The 27,242-nt window shown below is 40.5% G+C and overlaps 2 protein-coding genes across 4 annotated transcripts in view; one reads left to right on the top strand and one right to left on the bottom strand.

Annotated features, from left to right (window-relative positions):
• VPS13B (vacuolar protein sorting 13 homolog B) overlaps positions 1–16,550 on the top strand; it is a 434,787-nt gene extending 418,237 nt beyond the window's left edge. For all 3 annotated transcript variants that reach the window (XM_021529420.2, XM_021529422.2, XM_021529419.2), the window contains exons 59-62: positions 5,440–5,616; positions 8,034–8,136; positions 8,798–9,047; positions 14,536–16,550. In XM_021529420.2, the coding sequence (XP_021385095.2) occupies positions 5,440–5,616; positions 8,034–8,136; positions 8,798–9,047; positions 14,536–14,793 (788 nt within the window). In that variant the 3' untranslated portion in view covers positions 14,794–16,550. The remainder of the gene's footprint in view (positions 1–5,439; positions 5,617–8,033; positions 8,137–8,797; positions 9,048–14,535) is intronic.
• Positions 16,551–19,389: 2,839 nt separating this feature from the next.
• Positions 19,390–24,823, bottom strand: COX6C (cytochrome c oxidase subunit 6C). Its single transcript, XM_021529425.2, has 4 exons — positions 24,729–24,823; positions 23,997–24,124; positions 22,320–22,441; positions 19,390–19,517 (listed from the first exon to the last, which is right to left on the bottom strand). The coding sequence occupies exons 2-3, from the start codon at positions 24,108–24,110 to the stop codon at positions 22,322–22,324; spliced, it is 234 nt and encodes a 77-aa protein (XP_021385100.1). The 5' UTR covers positions 24,111–24,124; positions 24,729–24,823; the 3' UTR covers positions 19,390–19,517; positions 22,320–22,321.
• Between the last annotated feature and the right edge of the window lie 2,419 nt (positions 24,824–27,242).

The raw sequence follows: 27,242 nt of genomic DNA, 5'->3' as shown, positions 1-27,242 counted from the left end.
TTGCTGGATGAAAGATTATACTTTTAGAAGCACTGTGTCAGCCTGGTGTGTATGTGCTGGTGAAATGGTTCGGTGATCTTGGCTCAGTTTTAATTAAACATCAAGGTAACACGGTGTCTATATCCCCTTCACTGACACACCAGAGCCCTTCAGAGCTAAAAACATCAGCTGTACAGCCTGAAGTAAAGAGCAAAACTTTGTAGCTTTGGCTGTATCAAGGCAAAGTTTCTGCTGTTCAGGAAAGCTGGGAACTCCTCACATGCATGCACAAATACGCCATTCCTGCACCTCCCTGTGCACAAGGATTCCGTGGTTCATGAAAGTACATCCAAGTTAAAAGCAAAACAATAAACTAGAACTAGAATTCCAATGTTCCTGATTTCCTAAGAAATAAGACTTCATGTTAGAAACTTAGAGCTTCATATTAGCATTTAAACAGTGCTCCTCCACAAGCTAGAGTCTTGTTTTTTATTCCCACTGTTACTGTTTAGAGATTGCTCCCTACTAACTACCTCTTTTCTTAGCATTAGAGTCAGTGAAGCACCCAGATAAATAGCCACAGTTGCTGTATAGCTGGATGTGACAAGTATGGAACTCTCACTAAGAGAGAAATCAGAAATATTCCACTTACTTTGTATCTCTTGTTTAATTAAATATGATTTTTTTAAAGCATGTTTCCTCCGTATAGGCAGCAGCATTCATATAAATTTTGTCAAAACCTAAATTATGAATGTTTCAATTTCTACAAACATGTCAGAAAGCTGCTGCTGTCCTGACCATTTAGTTTAAAGAATATTGTGGCTTCCCAAGGAAAAAAACCAGCAATAGTTGAAGGGATGGTATCACTGTGCTGCTTTTTTTCCCTGGCACATTCAGAATAAATGTGAACATGTTTAATCTAAACACTCTTAAGGTTATGTTATGTTAAATACTTTGTTATGTTATTCATACATAACAAAGCGAAGCTGCAGTTATTTTCCTTCACAAGGATGAAAAGTTTGATGAGCACGGAAATGCAGAGAGCATGACTGTTTGAAGCCGTAATTTCTATGACTTTCTGACCGTGTAACTGAAGAGTGTGAAGCAGATTTCTGTGATGGTCACAGCACTCTCATGTTCATAAAAGCCATCTGACCCATGCAGGCAGCTAAGACAATGGCAAATGTAGTTTTTGTGCCTAGGTGAAGTCATGTAAGAGTCCTCAGTTCACCGATACCTTGTGGTATCTACCCAGCAAGTAGAGTTGCCTTTCTGATTTTCTGGCTCGCGGTGGCCCTGATTCAGCAGAGCACTTAAGCATGTGCTTAAGAGCTTTGCTGAATCGGGGCCAAAATCATGTACTCTCATCTCCTCCTCAGTGCAAGTTGTTCCCTGTGGTACATTCTTAAGTGCTTTGTCCTGTCTCATTTTAAATGACTCAAGCACTGTCAGGGTGTTGTTTGATTTGATTGTTATCTTTGGCCAGCTGTTGTCTTCTTTTCTGATTTGGGGGAGATTTCTGGGTCATTTTAATAGCACTTGTGCATGAAAAGAAGCAATAGCTTATGATAGGTGTGTTTCTTTCTTTTATATGTTTAGGCAAAAATGCAGTGAAATTGTTAGTAAAATATTTAGATGATTGACTCCCCACCAAGGAACTATCTTTTGCATTTTGCATGACAGGGTCAAACTTAAAATAATAACTTTTAAGCATGTAAAAGAGACTATCAAAACTATTGTCTGTATTTTCAACTGCTGGTCCTAGTGAAAAATATTTTATTGAAGAGGCTGTCTTTAGGAAGTTGAGCATATCTGAATAACCAAAAAGATGACAACTGTTCAAAAAGCTATTTTTTACAGTGGCAGAAGTGCTCAACATTTCAGTTATTCCTTCCTGCTTTTGGGGAAGTGAATTGACCCATATTGCCTGACAATGTAACTGTCCTGGTAGAGAAGGCAAAGCCTGAGTTTCAGACACTCATATTTTTGTTATTAAAGGCGGTGATGGCTGTTCTTGCTGTACACTGTAACTGAGTCAGGGCCACTCTGTGTTTGCCTGTCTACAGCATGATATAGCACAAGCCAGTGCTAATCCTGAAATTGTGTGTTATTCCACACACTAATTGTGCAACTACATTAATGCATGGCAACAGGTGCTTTTTTCTTTGAGCTGTATTTTTATGTGATGTTTGCTGGGATGAGATTATGCTTCAGCCCTGGTTTTGGTGTGAAACATTTGCGGCAGTCCTGAAAGACAACAGAGGAAAGGAAGCAAAATGGCTTCAGCTTGGGCAGCTTCCAGCCTCATGGCAAAGCATGGCCAGTTTCTCTTAGTGGGGGATTTTTTCCAAATATGTCTTGCTCTGAAAGAGTTTGTCACAAGCAATCCGAGCTTTGCCAAGGTTTGTAAGCTGTGCTACGTTCACCAAACTTTGTCAGTCTGCACATGAACCAGTTGCTGCCCATAATCAAATTCTTCTTGAAGTAATTCAGTGATATACTCTGAACTATCTGAATTTTGTAGCTATCAAAGTAACATTTTTATTGTTACTGAGCAACATGTACTAACCAGAGTGCACCCCTTCTGATGTTTAGCAGATGTTATGTTGTTGCTGGAACCTCTTTGGTCCAGTAATGGAAGAATATGTTTTTGTTTTGTTGCTTTGGTGTTTAATTTTATTGAGGTTTTCTTTATACATGCATAATCTGTGTGTACATATGTGGACATGCATATAAAATCAAATGCTTAGGGAAAGAAAAAAAACCAAGAAAAATGGAGAATGGTTTCATTTAATAAAAAAAATACTGGTCGAGGGATATTATAGGGAAAGGACAGGACACCAGTAGGACACCGTGTGAGAAAGAATGAGAGTGGGAAGGGAGGAACCACTACATGTGGTTCCATGCTCTGCTTTCCTGATACCCTACTGAAATCTGTAAGGGGGGAAACTTTCTGCAGTAAGTCCATCCCTCATGGTGCTCCTGCCAAGAACTCTGTTAGAACGCAAGAAGCCACAGGGGCACAGGGAAGATGTGCTTTGCACAGTTTCTGGTGCGAGGAGTGCCCTGAGCCTCGTGTGTGTGTTGCCACTCTCTCGCTGTTGCTGGCTTTTGAGGTTGCTCAGGCTTTGGTCTGTGTCTTTTTCCTTAGCTCACACATGCTGCACACAGCAAGAGCTGCACAGATCTGGATCCCCCAGGCAAGGGTGGCAGGACCAGCCACTCCTCAGTGAAAGGAGTAAGGTTATAGTTTATTTTGAGATATTCGGGCATGGCCACTACACATAAATGAGTTATAGCAGTGAGTTGCAATTCAAGATAAGGAATTATAGAGGAAGAGAAGATCATTGGTTATATTTTTTGCAGGTAGAACAACAAGATTTGCAAAAGGATTTGAGATACAAAAGGGCAATGTCATCACAGACAAGTTCAAAGCATGCATAAAATGCCAGAGTAACAGAAAATGTAGAATTACTAAAAACTGGCTAATTAAGCTATAGATTATTTGGGGCATTACATAAATATTCTTATATAACACAGTCACAGCAGTTTCCATTCTGTTTCTTTGTCCTTGGAGCCTAATTCTAGCTGAGCAGTGCCTGGAGCATACCACAGGTCCTTTGGAGTAGGCTTTTATTATTACCTTATAACTTTGCTCAAGTAAATTGCAGTAAATAATTTACTAGTGCTAGGACTTAGGTGGATTACATTTTATAAGGCAATAACTTCTGTTCTGAAAGAGCAGTTGTTGTGGATGACCTCAATAGATAGGGTGAAGGAAGTCACAGGATAGTATAGTATTGTAAGTTAGTAGAACACCAAGTACTGTTTTATGCCTTCAAATGAATCCCAGTTGCACAAAAGACTGGACAAACAATCCCAGTTGTGTAATGTGATGTTGAGATATTATTTTCGTCAAGCAGCAGGAGCAGCTGGTAAGTACTAATGAATTGAAAATTGTATCGTTTCAATGGTATGTATGGCATTAAGGAAAAAGCTTCATGGCCTTTATGGTACAAAAGGTGAATATTCAGCTACACACTCAGCTTTAGTGAGTGACCTCAATTAAAAACAGGCACTGCTTCAAAGATAGACCAGCATTTTCTGTGGAAATACTATACATTTGCCAAAAGGCTAGTCCTACAGAATTTGGAAGAATTCTCTCTAAGAGGAGAGGAGGGCATTTATGGGGGATGTCAGTTTCTTGAATTCCTGATCAATAGTATCCCAGGGACAAGGATCTGGGGAAATGTGTGCTGCTTCTCATCCTCTTCTTTGGACAGTGACTGTGCACAAATACAATATTAGTTCTTGTTGTTCAAAGTCAGCAATTTCTTTATTTATCCAGTGACAGTAACTAAAACCATCTGAAAACCAGTTAGCAACTCACTGCCTAGTGCACGTCACGCTGGTAAACACATGGGGCCAAATACCTCAGTTGAAATTGTCCAAATCTGTGGAATTATGCCTGGATTTCCTTCCATTTATGAAGCAGAACTTTCAAAGATGTCTGGGTTGAGGTGAAAATGCCTAGTAACCAGGGTGACACTCAATCCCACTCCTTAAATAATTGCTTTATCTTGATATTCGCAGCTGCAGGTGCAAACTGAGACCTGACCAAGAAGCCTGCAGACTTGCTTTTCACTGAGCAAAGCACCTCAGGTCGGGCAGACTGGTGTGGCTTTGTCCAATCCTTGTACCCTTAGTGATCTCCAAATAGCTTATCTATCAAAATTACAACAACTAGAGACATGTCTGTGGTTAAGTGGCTAGCATAAACTCAAGATCAAAGAAATGCACCACCTCTCATACCTGTTTACATTTAGGAAGATTTAAGTTTAAGTTCTCTGTTGATACTAAAAGCTGGGAAGGTCACTATGTCACTTGTAAAAGTTTGACCCATGCGCATTAAAGTAAAATATGATGGTTTTCACAAAAAAAAGTAACAAAAAGTCTCAAAGTCTAATTCTGCTAATCTTAGTAATATATCAAAAGTTGCATTAGCTTACGAACATTTCTGGCAGTGGAAGAGGATATAAAAATGATCTATTGAATACAAGCAGTTTTTATTCCCATGAAGTCAATCTCACTCTTACATGAAAATCTCATTTCTATAGCAGCTCTAGCCATCTAAAACTGGAGGATTTTATTCCTAGCCCAACATTTTCAGAATTGTGACACAGAATGAGAGAAATTAAATTAACTCAGCAAAAGCATTTAGCATAAGTAGTCAAAAGAGGAAAACATACTGTAAGTTTAGGTGATCTAAATGTTTAAAAAAACAAAGCTAGATCTTAACTGAAGCTAAGATGGTGTTTAGCTAATTGGTCACATGCTAAATAGCTGTGTAAGAATGGGGTACAGTCTCTAATACAAACAATATTCAGGTCTAGTAGTAAGATTTCCTCTTATTCCGGAATATTTATCTTCACTACTTACTGGAGACTCTTGTTTTTTCAGGTGCAATTGCTGGGATTGTGGATCAGCCAATGCGGAATTTTCAGCAAGTATCTGAGGCCCAAGCTTCTGCTGGCCATAAAGCCAGAGGGGTCATCTCAGGTGTGGGGAAGGGAATCATGGGCGTCTTCACGAAGCCCATTGGAGGGGCAGCCGAGCTCGTCTCCCAGACAGGTTACGGTGAGTCTCATATTTCCAACACCTCCCTTTAAATTTCAAAATGCTGCTCAGATACAACCTGCTATATCTTACTTATCCAGTTCAGTATTGTGTGACTTAGAGAAACGTTTAGAAATGCCACCGCTGAATACTTACAAATGCTCTGCTGCTTTTCTGAAACGCCATTGTGTTGTGCTTCTCTCTTGTGTTACTGATCAGCGATGTACAGCCACAGAAACAGAGAATGCAGAAAGCATGAAGTAATTCTTGGAATACAGTAGAATTAGTTACAGAAACATATGTGCTTGAAAAATAGTTTTTGACATAAAAGGATTAGAGCAACACTATGTCCAATTAGAGCATTATTTTGAGATTGCTTTGTTATGGCAGGGAAAGGGTTGGGCTATCTCTACACAAAGAGTGAGTTACGTTCCTGGGAGAAAGAAGTGAATCATGTAGTAGGAGCACACCCTTTAAACTGAAGGTTCATGAGAAGACAATCCTGTTTTCAGATACACAGGTAACCTTAGAGCAACCAGAGGTGGGGTTTCCAGCTAGACTTAGCACTTAATGGCACTGGTGCTAAATCCTTTCAAAGTGTAAAAGATAAAAATAAAATATCAAAAAATTTATTTGTTTCCACTATCAGTAAATCACTTTCAGCTTGAATATTTAAGAAGAAATGGTGGTTGGAGAGAGTCAGGGAAGAGAAGCAGGAAATTGATAGGAGAACAATGTGTCAATAATTCCACCTCACTAATTATACCAGACAAACCTTGAATATTTAAGCCTTTAATCACTAGCAGTATTTATGCTTGTGCTGTGTTGACTAGAATATGAGTAGTTCTCATAGAGCTTAAGTTTAGGATGCTTCCCACAACATCCACAGCTCATTCCATCTAGTTAAAGAAATAATGAAACAATTATTAGAATTCTCTCAAATCAACTTTATTTTGTTTCTATGATCACGAATAATAACTGTTCTCCTGAGTTATACACCCCATAGGTGTAAAACCCATATCAGCAAAATCAGAAGGTTTTTTCTGTTGTCAGCTGTCTCTGTGTTCACTTTGCTGCCCAGGACATAATTATTTATAGATTTAATTCTGCTGCTGTCTTAAGAAACTCATAGTAGTAGAGGGACACTTTTCATTGCAGATATGTTATATAAGACATCATGTTTTCCATGACCATGTGACAAAAAGAGTTAGCCAGGAAAAAAACGTAAAACTATATCAATAATAGTTGACAGTGCGTGAGAGGAAAATACACAAGAGTTCAAGTAACTCTTACCCACAACTGGATTGGAAGTGGGACTGTGCCTCTTGGGGGGGACCAAGGGGTGGAGGACCACACAGAAATAAACACATGTTCTCTCTGTCTCCATCTGTAAATAACATTTTCACTCACATAATGCTGAGAACCTCGGTAAGCCAACTGTTACAATTGGGATGCTGCTTTTAAGTATTACCATCAACATGTGTGCTAAAAATTAAAAGGTTTTTTTTCATTGCTGATGTTTTGTTTAAATTATTACCCATTGTGTAAGAGGGAATCTAAGTTATTGACACCCTTATGCCTTTGGAATGCTTAGACAAAAGAAAATCCCTTAATTTATTTGTAAAGAAGTATATTTGTAAAAGAATAACTTTGCACCAAACCATGGAACACTAGTGCTTGCTGCATAACTTACTCCATGTCTGTCATGTAAACATTTTTTAAACTACTTAATTTGTGATTTTTTTTGCAACCCACACATTTTTTCTGGTGACCATACCTCATTATTGAATGTTTACAGGCCATCTGAAATCATACATACTGTGTCATCTTCAGCTTTGGAGAGTCTCTTTAGAAACCTGCTTAACTGCTGCTTGTAGTCTCCATTCTGTGCTGGCACTAAGAAGAATTCACAATAAACCAGATGCCCCAGGAGATCTCATAAATGTACATGGATCTGTGTTTAACAGCTGGATTAAGTAACTGAACATTTAAATGCAGTATCTAGGCAAATTTGCCTTCTAATTTGTACCAATTGTAACATGTATATGAAAGTATTTTAATATTAAGCAAGAAAGTTAACAATGGTCTTAATTTTTTCTACATAAATCCTAAGTGATGTGTCTGATCCTGCTCTGAAGTGATGGTTCTCAGGAGTGTTACGTTTCTCTTGATTACAAATGTAGAGCTGATTCATGGAACCCACAGTGGGTTTTGTTTTTTTTTTTTTTATTTCTTGCTAAAGCAAGATCATGGGGGCTAAGTGCACAACTCTTGCATTGTATTATTTAATGAATTATCTTGACTACAGCTTCCAGAGATGTGACATCATTTTGGATCTGCACTATTTTATGAACTGCTTTAAACAAATGACATCACTGCAACACGTAACTGCGTTGTAGAGAACAACCACTAAAAAACCTGCATTCTCTTACCCATAGGTATTTTGCATGGAGCTGGACTTTCTCAGCTTCCCAAGCAGCGCTCTCCTCCAAGTGATCAACATGTTGAGCAGGCTCCAAACAGCCACGTCAAATATGTCTGGTAACATTATTTAGACAATTGCTCATTTTTACATCCACATTGTTTATTAATAGGTTCTGGCCTCTGGTCAAGTTAACAGGAAAGGCTTCCCTAGGAAAGGCTGAGTTATGGCAGTTTGTTTAGGAACATTAAACAAAAAGGTAGTGCATAGAAACCCAGTCTGCAAATGATGGGCTGCTGATATGAATCCAGCGTTGAAACTACAGAGCTGATCTTTATTTAATGGTATTCAGTGAATTCTTAGTTTATCATTGCACTGAGCCCAAGAAAAATACTGTACATCTCCAGAAACAGCTGTTTGTGAAGATAGCTTTATTTTCTGCCCTGAATTTCTAAACCACTTCTCAGGGTAATTGTTCTATTATCCAGGAAATAGGATGGGAAACAGGCTAACCTAGCACAGATATTAGGCCAATTCTGTGGTGAGTGATTGAGGGGTTTTGAAAACTAACAATTTCACATTCATTCTTTAAATCTGAAGTCTTACATCTTTCACTAATGGAATTTTGGAGTACACTCCCTGGCTTATTTTACATCTGTAGGTGATAGCTACAGGCTTAAGTAAAAACATGGTGATCAAATTAAGCCCTGGAGGATCCCATGCACTACACTGACTAGTTCTTTTTTGTCTTTTTTGTCTTTTTTTAACCTGATAATGCAGGAAAATGCTGCAATCTCTGGGAAGGCCAGAGGTTCATATGGCCTTAGATGTCATGATTGTAAGTGGATCCGGCCAGCAGCACGAAGGCTGCTTGTTGCTCACCTCAGAGGTGCTCTTTGTCGTGAGCATCAGTGAAGACACACAGCAGCAGGCCTTCCCTGTGACTGAAATCGATTGTCTGGAAGATGAGCAGCAAAAAGATCTGCTGAAGGTGCAGCTAAAACAACAGAGAGTGCCTTCTGACTTGGAGGTAAAGACTTGAGTACCTTTTCCATTGAAAGATGAAGTTACACTGATGCTGGTGCTTTTGGCAGTGGGAATACTCACCTTCAGGCTGGGAGGTGAGAGGCTGAAGTGCCAAACCAGGAGAGCTGCCCCTCATAGTTGGCTGCGTTGCCCTTTGGATGAAAGGAATGTGTCTCCTCCCTTCTGTCCTCTTACTGAACATGATATACCATATCTATGACAAATTTTCTGAGGGAAAAAGTAGAGAAAGTCTGAGTTCTTAGTAAGCACCACCTCTTTTTTGAAAAGGTTCTCATGGCTACATATGCACAAGGTGTTAATTGTTTGGCAAATCAGCATTGCACCCTGTGCCTACAAAGTCCCAGCAAAAGCAGTTCCTTTTATTCTTCTGGGAATTCTGTTAACAGTTCAGTGGTGCTGATGCTCCTTTCAGTATGCTTTTATCTTGTCTCTTCTAGCACAGTGGTCTTGTTTGCCTGTATTTACTTCCTTAGATCCTCTTTCTGCAAATGTTACCTTTAAATTGGGTTAGTCCTTCTCTGAGATTGGATGCACCAAGTGTTATGCCAGTAAAAGCATAAATACTTCATGTTGAAACATGTCTAAGCCATTTGAATACTGAGGTTTTTTGGATTAATTATCTTCTTTTAATGGCAGAAGAATGTTATATTTTTACACTTTTGGGAAACAATATTTATTGTATTAAATTCTCAAGTAGAATCATATGAGAGAGCATTCCAAAGACGAACATGCATGTCCCAGTTTTTATAAAAGTGTGCCAGGTAGTTTATAGACTGCTATACCAGAAATTTCTGTTTCAAATATAAAAAAAGAACATATAAAAGCCCTGAAGTATGAGGTGTGACAAAAAGTAGGAGCACCTTCAGTCAAATCCTAACTTTGCTGAAGTCACTGAAGAGTTTTGCTGTCTATTTCAGTAAGGACTTCATCTGTGTCGTGACAGCACTTGAGTATTTTTGTGAAAGCTTTCTTTAGTGCTGAATTCTCTATTTATATTTATTGTCTTTCCACTAACCTCAGTCTCACAGAGAACTGTTGACTGAAGTTGCCTTCTCTCACCACAAAGCTACATGAGGGATTACTTAAATTGTGAAGCAAATGGGCAAAGCTCAGCTTTTTTGTCCCTGAGTGTTGAGTGGTTGGTGGAGACACACATCAGACTTTCAGAGTCCAGACTGTCCTGCTCAGTCCAGAGCTAGTGTCTTGGAGGGAAGAAGAAGAAAAGTTGTTTTCACTAAGGCACTGGATGCATTCAACCTATCCTAACCCTAACTTTAGCATCAGCCCAGATCTTTTTTTTTTATTGGACTGGAGTGTTGTCTTTGCATCTGGTTTTCCAAGGGTGAGGAGAAGGCTGCTGATGTGGAGGAAGGACAGCTTCCTCCAAGTGAGTGATGAAGGGTGCAGAGGGTCTGCCTGTTTGGGAGAAGGGAAGGCAAGGGACAGGGAGCCTCATTCTAGTCCCCACAGCTGCTACAGCTGGGAATGTGTAGGATTTATGGGCAAGTGGGGCCCCTGAATGCACAGAGCAACCCTGTATGGCATGTGCAGAGTCCAACGTTCCCACACACATGCTCATAACATCTTCCTTTGGAGGTACATCATTTTTTTCCGAAGTTCTGGATGTAAATATGGGAGTCCTACTCAAGTGGTGCAGCAATGCAGCTCTGGGAGTTGTAAGCCTTGAGCTCCCAGCCTAAGTACAACATCTCTTTGGCTGATACAGGTTCGTGAGAACACAGTAAAAATGTATGGCGTGGGAGAAGCAGGGAAAAGTACCTGTGTCCCAGGTGGAGCCAAGTCAGTGATGGCAAGACAGCAAAAGTTGAGTGATGCTGTACAAAACAGACCTGGCAAAACATTCCTTCAGAATGCAGATACTGATGCTGAATTTCTTGTAAAAATGTAAAGAAATGTGCTGTGAGGAAGAGCAGTTGAAAGAAGCAGAGAATATTTTTTTTTTTATGCTAAGGCAGCTAAGGCACCTACACAATAAAATATTCCAAAAAGCTTCATACAAAGTTTTAGTAATTACTTATAGTGTTTTGCAATTAATATTTGATATGTTTTTTTAGTGGCTTGGGAGATCTCATACTTGGTGATTTCCTTTCTGCAGCTGAATCTGTGGTCTGAGTGTCACGTGCAGCACTGGTGCTGATGGGAGCCAGAGCTTCCCTTCAGCTTCCTGACAAGAGCTTCTACAAAGTCTTCAGATGTGATTAGGAAAAGGAACCTTAGGAGGAACAAGTTGTGACTTGCAGATGAGCAGCCTCTAAGCAGCAGAGTGATAGGCACAACTCCTCAGTATGAATAGTAGGCCATTGTCCTCAGCTGAAGTGTAGACACGTCTGTGCACGATGGCATTTGCAAAGATGGCCTCATTTTTTTAGCTGGAAAATGCCCAATCAGGTCAACCAAAATGTTATTTTGAGTTTAGCTAAACAGAGCTAATGTTACCCATATAAGTTATGTCTATTTTTCTGATTAGCTTAGTCAAAGTTGCTAGAAATAATACAATGAATTGAAACATTTTATTTCAAGGCTGTAAAAATCCACTTTTTTACATTACTGCTCACAAAAACAATTGCCAAAAGCTTTGTTTCAGCTCTGCCCAAAACAGTTTCTCTCATTCCCTCTCCTCAACTTCTTGGAACAGTTAAAAAACAAAGCATGAGTTATTCTACAGCTGTAATCACAAGAGATGTTATAGAGCATATTTTGACTCCTTCAGCAATAGGTTTGCCTGATGCCTTGTTCGCCTCCACAATATATAACTTAATCCATCTGGATAGGAATAGCCTGGATGGATTCTTAAAAACTCTGGCACTGACAAGTTTGTTATTGAATGGGAAGCATTAATTGTATTTGGATTATCTTCCAAAGTAATTGAGACACTGCTTGTTTCCAGACAGATGTCAAACTTAAAAGTTCTGCTCTTCCAGCTGCTCTTGATATAGCTCATAACATCAAGAAGACAACAAAAAATCGAAGGGCCCTGGAATTTCAGATATTCTAGATTTTTTTTTTAATAGTCCTACATGTTATCATCTTTCAAACTGAAAACCAATCTTTGGATTGCTCAAAGCAATGGAAAAAAAAAACCTAAATAGCTGGATCTCAGTCAGTGTGCACAGAGGAGTAGATCAGTGCTACACCCCTCCACAGCACAGGTGTTTAAGCTCCTGTGGAGTTAGTATTGCTGAAGGCTTATTCATTATAAACCATAATGGGAGGAATTTTAGAAAAATACTGGAGTACTTAACCCAAAAGTATGGCCTTGTAGTATGAAGGGACATTATGTATGTAAAATTCCTCTAGGAAGTGCATTAAGCAAGCCTTGAACAAGTTTCGAATCCTTGAGTGATCTGGATATTAATATGAAAAATGTTCAAAGCATCAAGTGAGGGCACTTAGTGACAATATTAGGTCCCATTTAGGGAAAATATGTAGAATAACATCAATTCCAATTTTTTTTTTTTGTCTTGAAAATGTAAGCCAAACTGAAACTAGGTGCAGAAGCAGACAGTTACAGATCAAGTCATCTAAAAGCAAGCAGGGTCCCACTTACTTTGGAAGACCATCCAACCATAGTTAATATTTCCCCCTAAATAATTATGCTGTATCTGTGGAAAATAGCCTGGGCCTTAATGAAGAATGGGTTCACAAAAGTAGGGGAGTAGGATCCAGCCCCATTTCCATCTCCTTAGTAAGCAGGATCTTCTGGTCAATGTGGAGGCAGAATCCAGCTGTCCCTGGGCTTAGCTCCCTAGGAGAAATCAGGAAGAAGTGAAGCCACCTACATGCAAGATTTACCCTGTAACTTAAAATCCAGTTTACATAGGTGGTACTTCAGTATACTTCTCTTCTTTCAACTGCTGAAACAGACTAACCACTGAGATACTTCCACTGAGCCACCAGACCAAAGATGTGGTTGAGACACCATTCTCTACGGTTAGCTGGGAGTCTGCTGCAGCAGTCTAACTGGTTTTTCCCTGCCTTAAGGTCATTCATGGAAACAACCCTTTCCTCTGCCCATTTCATCATTTCCACTGTTTCTAGGCATAGGCTTTAACCTTAAACTTCTGAGCCTTGTTCATGACCCTGTTTCCTTTAGCAATTTTGTGATGATGATTGAAAACAGGAGTGTTTCTACTTGCCGAGCAGCAAATCCATCTCCAAAAGCATAGTAAAAAAAAAATACAGAGGGGACTTTTTTCATGTGAATGTGACACCTGTCACTATCTATCAATCATATTAATTCTTTCTTCAAATAAGCAGCAGAGTATTTAAATGAGTCTTGCAATCCAGAGACATGACAAGATACTGATTGTGGATGCTAAGATTAATCTAATGGCACTCTTTAAAATATTCTATCTAGCAAGACCTGTAAAACTCTCTGAAAGACAGGCAGAAATCTTTAAATCCTTAGCATGTCCAGCAAGGAAATTTTAAATTCTAAAAAAATAAAATTGGTCAGCAATTCTCTAAGTGTAAAATAAGGAAGCATCAAATCCTAGCCCTATTATAGTTGCTGCCTTTTTCTTCATTGTAATATTTTGGAAGTAACTTCTACTCTGAATGACTTAGCCTGTCATACTACTGTAGTATCCATAGTGGGATTTCGGAAATACAGTTTTTGAAACCACACAACCACCTTGATACCTGCTGGTTTGGCTTGCATTCCCTTCTCAAACTAGTCATAGTCATCCTCAATGTCTTCAAAAAAAAAGCACAGCAGATTGATCTTCTGAAGCCAGGTTTGCCCATAGCTTTTCTGGATAATAGTTTATCTGCTTGGAACCATATGACAGATTGCAGTATTTGATTTAATATATTTTTTCCCACTAGGGTAAGTCACTTGCATTCCTCTTGCTAGGACCTTAAACAGCCTCTACCTGTTTCAGCCTGTAAAACACAGATCCCTTAATGTCTTCTCCAGAAACATGCCCAACTCATCTTTAGTAAAACCCTTTTGTTTAGAAAAATGTCCTTGTGTGAATGGGTTTTGTTGCCAGAAGCAGATGGATATATCCTACCATAGAACATTCGCCTGTAAAGTAGCTTCTTGTCTTCATTTTAAATGAAGTTAAAGACTAAAATATTTTAGCTTAATAAAATTTCTGTATAAGCCTTGCCAACAGCTACTGACATTTTTCTAAAAGGGATTTCAATGCCTTTTATACAATGCCTTGCTGTATACAAGGAGTTGATCTGTTGTAAAGTTCTACTCTTGACCAGTTCTCAAAAGATACTGCTTAAATTTTCTGTGGCAATTAGAGCTTCTCAGAAGTCCAAAGCAACAGAGGAGAGGACTAATTCACCAAGGAGTCAACTAAGGGACAACATTCATGATTTTTAAAAATCCTTTAAAAGGAAGATTTTTATCAGAGAAATGTGGAAGTTATTGTCCTTGCTACTCAGCTCAGTTACTGTCAAACCCTCAGTACCTATTTTATCTTACCTGATTTCAGGCCGAGGGCGCCAGAGAGAGACTGTCAGAGCAGCAGTACAGCCGCCTCGTGGAGTACATCACTAAGGCCTCTTGCCACCTCGCTCCCAGCACCGCTCCCAGCACCGCCGCAGCGCCAGCCCCGCAAACCGTGGCTGCCGAACAGCCCCTGACTATAACAAAAACCTATCAGTATGTAGTTGATCCAAATTTTGCCCAGGTATTCATTAGCAAATTCACCATGGTGAAAAATAAAGCCTTGAAGAAAGGATTTAATTAATAGCTATTTCTGGTGCATATAGTAATACCATAACAGTTTGAAAGCAGTGTTTTCTTTGCAGTAACCAACATCAAGTAGAGATGCATGTCATTTCTGAGGAGGTAGAAATTGATAACAAAGCCCAATAGCTTTTCTAATCTTGACAACATTCCTGCTTTCTAGCCAAAATGCTAGCGCTGGAAGGAAAGTGTTCTGGCAAACGAATAAAAGTGAGAAGGAACAGCCTTGGACTACAGCTTAATCAAAATCCTTTTTCTTTTCAATAACCAAAAATTAGAGAATGGGGAAAAATTATGTGCATGGGACGTTTTTACCACACACAGAAATGTGTATCAATACCTCTATATCTTACTTTAGGGTCTGCCAGTTTCTGTTATAAACCAGGTTTATAACTCAGCTGTAAAAACTTGCTCAAGGCTGAGCTTTTCCCCCCACACTCCCCCAACATGTGCGTCCTGAGGCAAAACATTTTCCCCCACTAAATCTGAAAAACCCAGTGTGGCTGTTTTAAGTTACTAGTGACAGCTGGGTTTTAGCACCACTTTAACCTTAAAATAGCTTCCTTTATTTGACTGAAGTTCTGCAGGACATTAGTCCATAATGTAAACTAGTGCCTTTGTGTGGTTTGGAGAACAAAACATGAACTACAACATGACTTTATTTTTAAAACTGTCTATATACAGAAACTTTATTTTATCCACCATCAAATTTTCAGAAGTACTTTCAATGTATGTATGACCGTGCATTGTCTGTTCATTAACTGGAAGCCAGTAACATGCAGTTCAAAAATTTAAGAAACAGAGCAGTCTCCTTAAAATCTCCAAGCTCAATGTAACCCAGATGTGCAGGTGCTAAATACCTTGTGGGGTAACCTTGTGGGGTCTTGCTTCTTTCTGATCTGCCACCACTGCATTGTATGTGCTCCCTTCAGCTATAATTCACTTTATGCTTATCATCTTCAAACGGATAAAACCAGGAATATTTAGAAGCATGACCTTTCAAATATGTAGCAAACACAGAGATTTCTTTAAAGTTGATTGAAAACTATGGACCCACAGGTACCAATTACATTAATAGTTAATTATGCCATCACAATACACTTAAAAATATCTGTTAAACACCTGCATTTCTTGTAGTAGACAAGAAATCAGTCTTTGGGCAGTTAGATGACTTTATAAAGCAAATCTGGCTATGGCAGTTTCATTTGAAAACCAAAAGTTTACTTTGTTTCCAACTATGTGTTTTAATTGTTCTCTCCTTTTCTATATGCTTACCAAAGTGAGTTATGTCTGGAGATTCTTTAACATGGCTGGAATTGGAGTCAAAAACTGGAATAAAATGTGATCAGCATTTGGAGCATATGCTTTATAGTTAATAACTTCTATGCATACTTGATATGACCAAATACACAGTAAATAAGAATGTAGTAACTGCAATGTTTTTCTCTTGAGTTCTGTTTTGTTAAAAGGTATTTCTAAGAGCTGTGTCTCTCATCTACTGAGAATAAAGGAGGCTGGGGTCTGCATTGTCCTTTTCTAACTGTGAAATAAGCCCATCCATTATCAACATTTCATGCAATGATTTAATAACTTAGTCATTGTTTAAATAACACTGTTTAAAAATGTATATGTATATACACATATGTGCTTCATTCCTGAGTATTTTATGGAAGTTGTTTAATACTTCTAATTTTGCATATTGATGGATAAATTGTAATATAATTAAATTGTTTAAAGATAATAAAGCTATTCCTGTAATACTTGTTCTTGTGATCTATTTATTGCTTAGTACAAGGACAAGACTGATGTACAAGCTTCATGAGGGCCCCATTAGACCCCAGTTGGTCACTGGACTTTGTAGTGTACCAGAAAATGCAATAGACCATGACAATACTTTGGAAGTAAAAACTGGTGACTAGCTTGCCAAAACCGTGTGCTGAAAAGTTTTATGCTTTTGTGACTAACTGAATCAAAACAGCACTGTACTCACCATTTCAATTAGACTAATCTGTTCCTTATTTATGGAGTACACAGACAAGCCAAGGGGATGCAAACACACCTGTATATAATGAGGAACAGCAGTTTCATTTCTAAAAGTTTGTAGATTTCAACCATTTTTTTAAGATTCATTTGTGTTTTTCCTGAATTACATTCTCCTGGAATAAACACTTGCTTAAATTACACTTTTCTTCAGTGAATAGAGCTGCATCTTTACTGCATTAGGCAGGTTCTTTCTTCCCCTTTCTGACCACATGTATGGAAACGAGTGGGGACGGCACATAAATCAACCTCTCCTACATATGAGCTGTGTGAACTATGAAAACAAAGTTGTCCAAAGAGCAGCTGCCTGTACTTAGCTGCTAAAGCAGTGCAATGTGTACTCTTAAAACATGCCTACTCTCATAATGCTCTTTAGACCTGGAGAGCTCACAACTTCAAATCTATCTTTTTAGTTTGCTTCCAGAACAATCAATCACTCCTCAAACACTCGAGAATAAAGTAAGCTCGCCAAAAAATTTGAAGCCATAGTCAGGCAAGACCTATCCCAAAGCAGTTCAGGTCAAATAATTCCTTTTTATATATCATTTCATACATAAATACAGCAAAAACCTTCAGACGCTTGGGAAAATCTCCAAGAGCAGCCAAGCATGTTTTTCAGCTCTGCATCTCCTAGAAACAGAATGCCCTGTATCAAGAAATGTTATGTCCCTGTTATGTCCCACTCCAATTCTTTGTACAATAGAATTAGCTGAACTCTTGTTGGCAAAGGAAAAAAAATTCTTAAAGGAAGAAAAAAAAGGAAAACTGGTGGGTTGGTGATGATTTCAGAAAAGCAGGTTAGGTATCCAGCTTTACACTCCCTTCCTAACTCCAGAGAGGAAAGCAAGCTGTGGGTTGGATGGCACTGCCTAAGTACTTCCCTTGCATCCAGCGTAAAACCAGACTGCATCCAGAAAGCAACAATTACAGCCTGCAGACACTCAAAGCACAGCCACAGAAATTAGAACTCAGCTTCCTTTGTTAAATTTAGCCAGAGACATCCCTGAGCTTGCTGTATCTGCCAAAAATTGCCTTCAGTCACAAAACTCTCATTTCTTTAAATCACATGAGTTGGTAGCTGAAGGAACACAGATTGCAATAGCTGCTACTGGCTGCAACAGTTGAAAAGAAACTAAGAATTTAACAGTAAATTAATTCATAGCAACTGTGAAGAATACAGGGCCTAGACCAACAAGGGAAGTCACGTCTATTAACCTGCACACCTGGCAGTAGCAAGTTTCTTTGCCTCTGAAGCTGTCAGTAAGACTGAAGACCCCTGGCTATTTAAACCTGTAGACAGGCCTGAGAAAATGTTAGTCAGTACTTAATGGCATACACTGTTTATACTATACATTGGGAAGATAAATGGGTATCATTTGCTATTGTTAAGCTCTGGTTTACATTTATAGGAGCTGGGGTATTTTGATTACTAGATGGTTTCCCCAGCATCACTAATGTCAAATTCTTTCTTTGCTTAAAGGAAGCACTGTCTGCATGGGAAGTTTTAAAGAAAATCCCATGTTGCTCTATAAAATGTTCTGGATCACATACATTACTTATGTGCTTTCATTAGTCCAAATGTTGTTCAAGGATACCTATTAAGTGTTAAGTAGTTAATGATCCATGTAAAATAATAAGAGTTACTCCAAACAGGATTTGAACCAAAGACCTTCAAATACAACACAGATGGCCTAATTTGTCATGCTGCTTCATACAAAGACTTCCTTCCTTTCATGCAGTCAGCTTTTGCCTGCTCTCCCAAGTATCCACATTCAGCAAACAAGAACTGCAGTCCTAGTACCTTCTTCATCCTGAGCAACAGGCAATGACAAAGCCTGTTCTCACTGACAGCTAATCATGGCCCAAGACAGAGCATGGTGCCTCAGACTGCACAGAATGTATCAGAGATCCAAACTATGCTTAGATGACTACTTCCAGATATTAAAAAGATGATACATGTCTAAAAGCAGCATGCCAAAATTTTTATTACCATAATACAATATTTACTTTGTCTGCCTGTACCCCCTTCCCCCTTGTACATCAATTATATGGGAACATGCCTGCAGTTTGGAGTCATTTTCCAATTACAGTAACTAATATACCATGTGTAAGAATGGGTATTTGCAGAGTCTGTAAGTCTTGCTTTAACAGTATGCTGATGTAAGGAAGATAATACAGTGATGACAGCAGAAAAAGACAAAAAGGTTGGCTGGTGTATTTCCAGAATTTCTAGCCAAATTCTTCCATCCCAAGGTCAGCTCACCTTGTGAAGCCAGAGGTAACACAGACCCCTTCAGAAATCCCTCCTCTCCCTTCCTCCAACATCTGTCCTCTTGCACATTCCCATAAGCAGCTGGGACAAACTAGCTGTCACTGCTTAGGGATATACTGTGCTATCAAATGTGGAATTTGGCCAAAAGAGAGATGCAAATAATTCCTGGAGGAAAGACAGACTTAGTCAGTCATCTTGAGCAATTTCTGAAGACTTTCCACCCCTCTTTCCACCCACCCAGTACCTGAGCCTGTAAGTATTTCTACTTTAATGAAGAGAACTAAATGCCACTGACATATGTATTTTATTTATTGAGTTGCATTAGAGCGTGCCATGCACTGTGGTGCATTGCACTTTACAATTCAGTGAACAAATAAGGTTCAGTCATCAAGTCTTCTTGAAATGAAGGGAATCTGCAAGATAAAAAAAGCACATTAAGTTATGATGGACAAACTTCATGCTCTGAGCAAACATATTAGTTATGTACGAATGCAAAGCAGCAGAGAAATGTTTATGCGGTAGTTTAGTCTAGAGGAATTCCCCGTTATTTCCTGAGATTGAAGTTTCACACACCCTTCATGTGGCAAACAGAAGTGAAACATGGAACAAATCAAGAGCTGGAACAACACTGAACAGCACATCAGATTCACTATAAATGCTACACTGGTAACTGAATCAGTCTTGCTGAGGGCCTGTAGGAGAAAGGAATGCAGCTTTCAGATAGGAGCCAGAGAGGAAACAAGTGGTGCAGGCAGCCTACCAAGGAAGGAAGAAAACCAAATTCAAATTGCTTCTCCCCATTATACTGAACATAATCCAAGACCAGCTGTGCTCCATGACAAGATTCTTGAAAGTGGTTAGCACCAAACTCTGAGCTTCCCCTTTATTCCATGGCTGAGCACACAGCAGAGGCCAGATACTCCTCACATTTATACCTGCACTTAATTTCCACTGTCAGTATCACCACCAGAGTCCACACCAAGCAGATGGAAAAGTGTGAATTCACAGGGAGGTGCCAAAGTGCCTCCATGCCCAGCAGGAACAAACTTGGTGTAGAGTGCCATGCTACCACCATAACTAATGAACTCCTTCCTGCCCACCTGACCCCTTCCTCAATTCTGGGGCTAAGAACTGGTTCCACAGAGAGTATTCAGTGAGGTTAAGCCACTGTATTTACTGCCACATACAGGACATACTCCAGTAAACTGGGATCACTGTATCCTTTAGGTAACTACACCAATAAAAGGCTTAAAATTCAAAATAGCTAAGATTTAAACTTCTGAGGCAAACGAAAATGTCTTCCATCTGTTCTGGGTACTTGTCCTTTTTTTACAGCCTTTACAGAACATTTGAAACACTGACATTGTTTTCCCCTTCCTCTACTTTTGTATTCATGTGCAGGCGCAACAAAAACGCAACCTCTTTCTACTATGAAGGAGTGAAAAAATATTTGTTCTTCTATAAACAGGCTAAAGAATAAGAAGCACCAGCAATTCAAACAAAATCACAAAAGACTATTTGTCTCCCACATTTTCTTTTGAGTCAGTACAATTAAGAAATGGAAAAATTGTTTAGGAAACATTTAATTTTAACAGGTGCACACAATGTGCAGTTTTTTTAAAGCTGCCAATGGGAACACAGGCTGAGAGTGGAGCTCTGTTTGTACAGAAATAAATCCTGCTTATGATTTGAATTAAATATTCAACATGCATCCTTGTTGACAGTGCTTGTTTCAAATGATCTTACCACCAGATGGCCCTTCAGAATACACTGATGAAGGTCACCTGACTAAAGGATGCAATTCCAGTGTCTAAAGTTTAAATGTGACTATAAAATAGCCAGAGGACTAAATCAGAGGCAGAATTACCAAGTCTTAAACCAGGCAAATTTATAATTTCATTATTTATATTTGTTGCAGTTATAGCTAAAAAGCAGCAGTATCCCACTCTCAGAAAACAAAAATACTCCAAAACATTGCCAAAAGCTGGGACTGAAAAAAGGACTTTTAACCTTTTTTTCTAATTTTTTAGAAGAGATGGAGCTCTGAGCTTTTTTATGAAATTTTGTTAAGCAGAAACCAGATAGTTGCAGATTGTTATAGAACAGAATTCAGTATTCATAGTGTTAAGTACAAATCTTTTATTCAATCTTGCTTGTTCATGCAAACAAGCTGAGAAAATCCAGCTGGCCAGGATAATTAAAGCCACAGATTATCACGTAATGATCACAATATGAAAACATTCCGAAAGAATGAAAAACTATCATTCTTGATTAGTCTGAAGTCATTTTAGGAGAAGCAAAGAACTCAATGTAAAAAATTTGCACCATGAAAGGGGGAGGAACTCTATTGAGTTGTCACATCAGCTTGTGCAGCTTAGTGAGTGTAGTTATTAATAACTACAACACAGTTGAAATCAAGACTTTTTTCCTGGTTATTACTAGCAAGGGAGAACAAAGCTGGGTAGTTTTCTTAGAAAAGGCAGTGTCAAGTGCTTAAAAAAAAAGAGTATTGTGAAAGAAGTTCTATTCAAGCTTCATACAATATGTCAAAAATGTGATCTGTAAAACACAGAGCTGTATGCCAGTGTGATTTTTAATATCTATTTTTATATATATAGGTGTATATAGATGTATTTCCCCCTTTCACCAACTTCAAATACAAAATGATATGCAGAAGCTGTCTCTGTTTCTTACATTAAGATGTATGCTATGAGAGAGAATCAGCCTCTCCATTTTCCCACTCACTGTACCACCACAAATATGTAAGCAGAAGATACAGACAGGCCCAAGTTAAGCAGTTCAAGATGTGACAGCATGAACATAACTGTGGAATCAGGCATGTCTTGGGAGTTTAACATTAGAGTTTTGTCTCCTCTCCGTGGTTGTGAGAGGAGGGCAAAGGCCTGGCATCATCACTCTGTCTCCTGTACCCACAAGTTAAAACAAATTACAAAATACAAAAGGTATTCAGGAGCTTCTATCCTGCCTTTATTACCCACACCCCAGTTCTCCTGTTTCTTCACATTTTTATTAGCCAGGTCTCTTGAGTGCAATTTGTATCCTTTTTCTTTGGAAAACCCTTTCAATTTGGAAAAAAAAAAAAAGGAAGATCGCTCCAAGCAGAAGCACAACATCTCACTGAAATAATCTTACTCCTGTTCTGCCCTCAGAACTCCTGTTGTGACTGCAGTTCACAACCTGCAGATGCAGCTTACCATCACTTGGGTGGTGCACTCTCAAGCACACCAGCTGCCTTCATGGCTTCAAAGTCCTTCATGGGATCATAGTTTCTATAGAAGTCTGCATAAGCTTGTTTTCTGGGTTCAGCAACTCCAAACTGGAAAGTAACACACAGAATATTAAAGTTTGCAAAGCTCTATGAACAGATCTTTTTTCTGTTAGTTCCATAATGTCTATCAGTAGATATTAATCTAAAGGCCTTTAACTCAAATTATTAAACATTTCCTTGTTCTTGTTAAAACCCACCTGTCAGATGATCTGATCATTAATCAGGAGAACAAATATCTGCAGTAAAACCTTAAAGTCTGTTACAAGGTAGCACATCACACTTTCAAGATCCAAAACCACTCCATCCGTACTGATACCAGAGTGTCCAACACCCTCCCTGATAAAAGTTTTATACATAAAACATGTCATCATGGCAAGTTTTGTGCCTCTGGGCAGCTGCAAAACTCTTAACTCCAGATAAAATGGCATCCTACACTGAAGGACTACATTTGAGCTACATTGCAAGTCAACTACATCTGGTGAAGTTTTACAAGACTGCTGAGCCACTCTTACAGATCACCAACATAGAAAGACACCATCTTCATTTCTTGGACACCCATTCACCTGAAGCACAGGGATATACTCAAAAAGCTCCCAAAAATTGAAAAAAATTCCAAGTTGGATTTGTACAACAGCATCTGACATGGAACAAAGTAAATGGCTGCTGAGATCCGTGTTACCTAAATCTGGTCTGCCACCTTACCAGTGTATTAACATGGGTGTGCCAAATAAGGAACTGACCCAGAGACTGTTAAAAAATTATACTCTAAGTCTGACTACAAACAAGCTTGTCTACCTCCCAACAGATGTGTTAAGCACATGTGTGAGTTTATTGTTTCTGCTAGACATTTGTGGATCTGAGAACTTGTGAAAAATCTGAAATTAACTTGATTTCTCATCACTTTAATCCACACCTTCCTGAGCACTCAAATGCTGCCAATAATATATGCACAAGTTCAATGGAAATACCAAGATCCAGTTCTCCCACAAGAATTCACACTCTGTTGTTTGCTTTGTGCATGAGATCCAAGAATTATTTAATAAGAGCACTCAAGAACAAGTACTGCTCTTTATCAGAAATCAAACCTGTAAGGGTGTTTTTCTGGAAACATAATCTTCCATTTCCATACAATACCTCAAAAGCAAGGATAGAAAGACCACATTAGGTTTTCTTACACTGGTATCTTCAGTGTAAAGGATGAGTTTTCCAAATTGCTTTAGAGCAAATCTCCTGAAATCAATCAAGAAATAAAGTAAGACTTGGACAACCCTCCCAAGTCTCAGAAACTGTGGCAGACCAAAGCACAAACTATCTAAGTTAATGTGCATCAGCTGTCAATGATCAAGAGCAATTTGGGGCTAGGAGACTCAAGGTCGAGTTGTCATGAATTGCGTGAGCACACAGCATGAAACATCAGATTATTCACATCATTTCTTCAAATGAAGATTAAGAAAATTTATTTGTGCTTTGGAAAGATGCTTACAAAAATACATTACTAAACCTTTCTGATGAACAGCTCAACCCAATCTCAACAGAAAAATATTATGAATTCTTTTAATATTCCAATGAGCCCAGTTTATAACCGAATGACTACAGAGCCCACCTTGTACAAAGTTGCACATCCCATAGATACCAAAAATGCCCCAATGAGGTGAAACTTCATCCGCCTGGCCAAAAGGCCCCGCATCTGGGGCTTTGGCAACAGCGCAGCTGACATGGTGACTGGATTTCCTGAAGGATAAAAGAAGTAAGAGAACCTCTGCTTAAAATAATTTTCGGCAATACAGAAAGTTAATTCTTTTTGCATTGCGCAATAATCGTCTTCACAGTATAACCAACAGTGGTCCTGTGTGCTTGACCTTCCAGGGAGAATATTTACGGGACAAAATTCAAGGACGACCTATTTATGACACGATTGTGTGCTGATGCACATAGTTCAAGTTCCTACACCCCTTACACCCAGCATCTGTGGAATCAAGGCTGGCTTAGTTCACACTAAATCCTGCGCTCCCCGCAGGGTCTTCCCTCCCAGGCCTGCTGTCCTGCAGTTCATGTCAGAAGCCATTGTAAGCGGTACCGGGGACAGGCTGGGACCAGGCTGGGACCGGCCCCGCGCCGCTCCCGCACCCAGGGCGCCCCAGCCCCGCGCTGCAGCCGCCGCCGCTGGGCCCGGCCCCGCCGCCCTCAGGGACGCGCAGAGGTCACGGCGCTGTCGCAGGGCCGCGGCCGAGCGGGGAGCGGTGGCTGGCGGCCCTGGGGCTGGGGATGAAAAGGGAAGTCAGAGGACATGAGGGGGGCAGAGGGCCGGGCGGGAGCCGGGCGGGAGCGGCCTCACCTCAGTCCCGCAGGGTCCTTCCGCCGCCTCCGCGCTCCCGCCGCGCCGCCCTACTCCGCATGCGCGGGGCAGCGGCGTACGGCGGGCGGCGCGGGCCAAACCCAGCCGGGCGCGGGCGCGGGGCAGCGAGCCCCGGGGTCGATGGGGCTGGAAAAGCCTCTGGATGTCCGAGTCCAGCCCGGGAGCGAGCAGCACCGCGCCTAACAGACCCTGGCACTACGTGCCAAGTGCAGCCTCCTCAAACAGCCCCAGGGACGACAACGCCACCTCCTTAGGCAGCACATTCCAATGTTTGTTCAATGATCTCTGCTCTGAAGAAATTCCTCCTAATGTCCAACCTCAACCACCCCTGGCACAGCCTGGGGCAATGTCTGCTTGTGCTGTCCCTTGTCCCCTGGAGAAGAGCCCGACCCCCGGCTCAGCCTCCTCTCGGGGCTCTGCAGGGAGCGGGGCGGTCCCGGCCGAGCCTCCTTTGCTCCAGGCTGAGCACCCCCAGCCCCACCAGCCGCTCCTGCAGGACTTGTGCTCCGACCCTTCACGGCTCCCTGGCCTTCTCTGGACTGCTCCAGCTCCTGAATGTCCTTCCTGAACGGAGGGGCCCGGAACTGGCCACAGGTGTGGCCTCACCCCTGCAGAGTGCAGTGCCCTGCCCTGGTCCTGCTGGCCACGCCATTTCTGATGCAGGCCAGGATGCCACTTGTCTTCTTGGCCACCTGGGCACATGCTGGCTCATGTCCAGGTTCCTTTTTCTGTCTTTAAGGTTCCTTCCAACCCAAACCATTTTGTGATTCTATTAAGAGCCATGGGAGAAAACCAAATCACCCACTTGAAGGGTGACATTGCTGGGCTGAGGGACTCAGACCTTTATACAGAGAGTTTGCCAGGAATTATTGACCAAGCCTAGAAAGAAATGAAAGCATTTGTAATCCTTTCTAGATGTCCCTTATACAGCTTTTGTACCTTTCTTGAAAATGGGGAACACGTGCTTTGCCCATGATTTCCACTTAATCACCACCTGCATGTGCAATTGTCATTTGTATTCCTGGGGAGTCTCTGTGGGATTTATACCAAATGCTATAAATTCTTGGTTTGAAAAAACAAGTCCCTCCTGTGCAGTGAGGCATTCATTCATGCCTTTTTGTCCTATACCAAAGCCAGCAGATCCTGACATCAAATGAGAGAGATGGACCCTTAAAACTGAAGAGGAGTTGCTTTTTCTATGATTGAATTAAGAAGAAATACGTATCAGTAGAAAATTTCAGGGGGAAATCACACAGCATTGGCTACAAGCTGGGAGAATGTTCTTTTCAATAGCAGTTTGAATGGATGCAATTTGGACAACATTCAAACTGAAGAAAAGTTTGTTACAATAGTTGAGACTAAAATGAAGAATGTCTAAGAGTTCTTCCCACATGGATTAACACAAAATCCCCAAATATTAATGATGTCGTGCTGAAAGAATGGCAAGATGTATCACCAAGGGCAAATCATGCAAATTTGGTGGCCTTCTATAACAGGTTCACAGCATTGGTGGATGAGGGACGAGTGACTGATGTCACCTACTTGGTCTTGTGCGAAGCATTTGGCACAGTCCTGTATGACATCCATACCTCTAAACTAGAGAGTTATGGATTTGATGGATGAACCTCTTGGTGAATGAGGAACTAAGGATTTGTTTGGATGATTGCACTCAAGAGCTCAATGTTTTAGTGTAGACCAGTGACAAGTGGTGCTCCTCGGGGGTCGGTCTTGGGACGAGCATTGTTTAACGTCGGCATGGACAGAGGGATCAAGTGCATCCTCAGCACTGTCCACTCCAAGCTGTGTGGTGTGGTCAACACGCTGGAGGGAAGGGATGCCATCCAGAGGGATCTGGACAGGCTTGAGAGGTGAGGCTGTGCAAACCTCATGAAGTTCAACAAGGCCAAGTGCCAGATCCTGCATCTGGGGTGGGGCAGTCCCAAACATGAATACCTGCTGGGCAGAGAATAAGAAGGGACACTTGCACATGTTGATGGACAAGAAGCTCCCCATGAGACAGCAATGCGTGCTCACAACCCAGAAAACCAACCACATCCTGGGCTGCATCAAAAGCAGAATGGCCAGCAGGTTGAGGGAGATGATTTTGCCCTCCTACTCTGCTCTGGTGAGACCCCACCTGGAATGCTGGAATCCAGCTCTGGAGCACTGTATCCAGCTCTGGAGCCCCAGCACAAGAAAGACATGGACTTGTTGGAGTGAGTCCAGAAGAGGCCTACAAAGATTATTAGTGGGCTGGAACACCTCCACGTCTCCTTTGAAGTCAGGGTTGTTCAGCCTAGAGAAGAGAAGAATCTGAGAAGATCTTAGAGCAACCTTACAGTGCCTAAAGGGAGCTTACAAGAAATCTGGAGAGGGACTTCTTACATTGGACATATAGGGACAGGATGGGGTAATGGCATTAAACTGAAAGATGGCAGATTTAGATTATAAGAAAGAAATTCCTTACTGAACTTGCCCTCATGAAGAAGACCA

This window comes from Lonchura striata, chromosome 1 (genome assembly GCF_046129695.1).
Source record: "Lonchura striata isolate bLonStr1 chromosome 1, bLonStr1.mat, whole genome shotgun sequence".
In the NCBI taxonomy this organism is placed as follows: Eukaryota; Metazoa; Chordata; class Aves; order Passeriformes; family Estrildidae; genus Lonchura; species Lonchura striata.
Note: the sequence above shows the minus strand (reverse complement) of the source record. Positions and strands in the feature narration are given on the sequence as shown.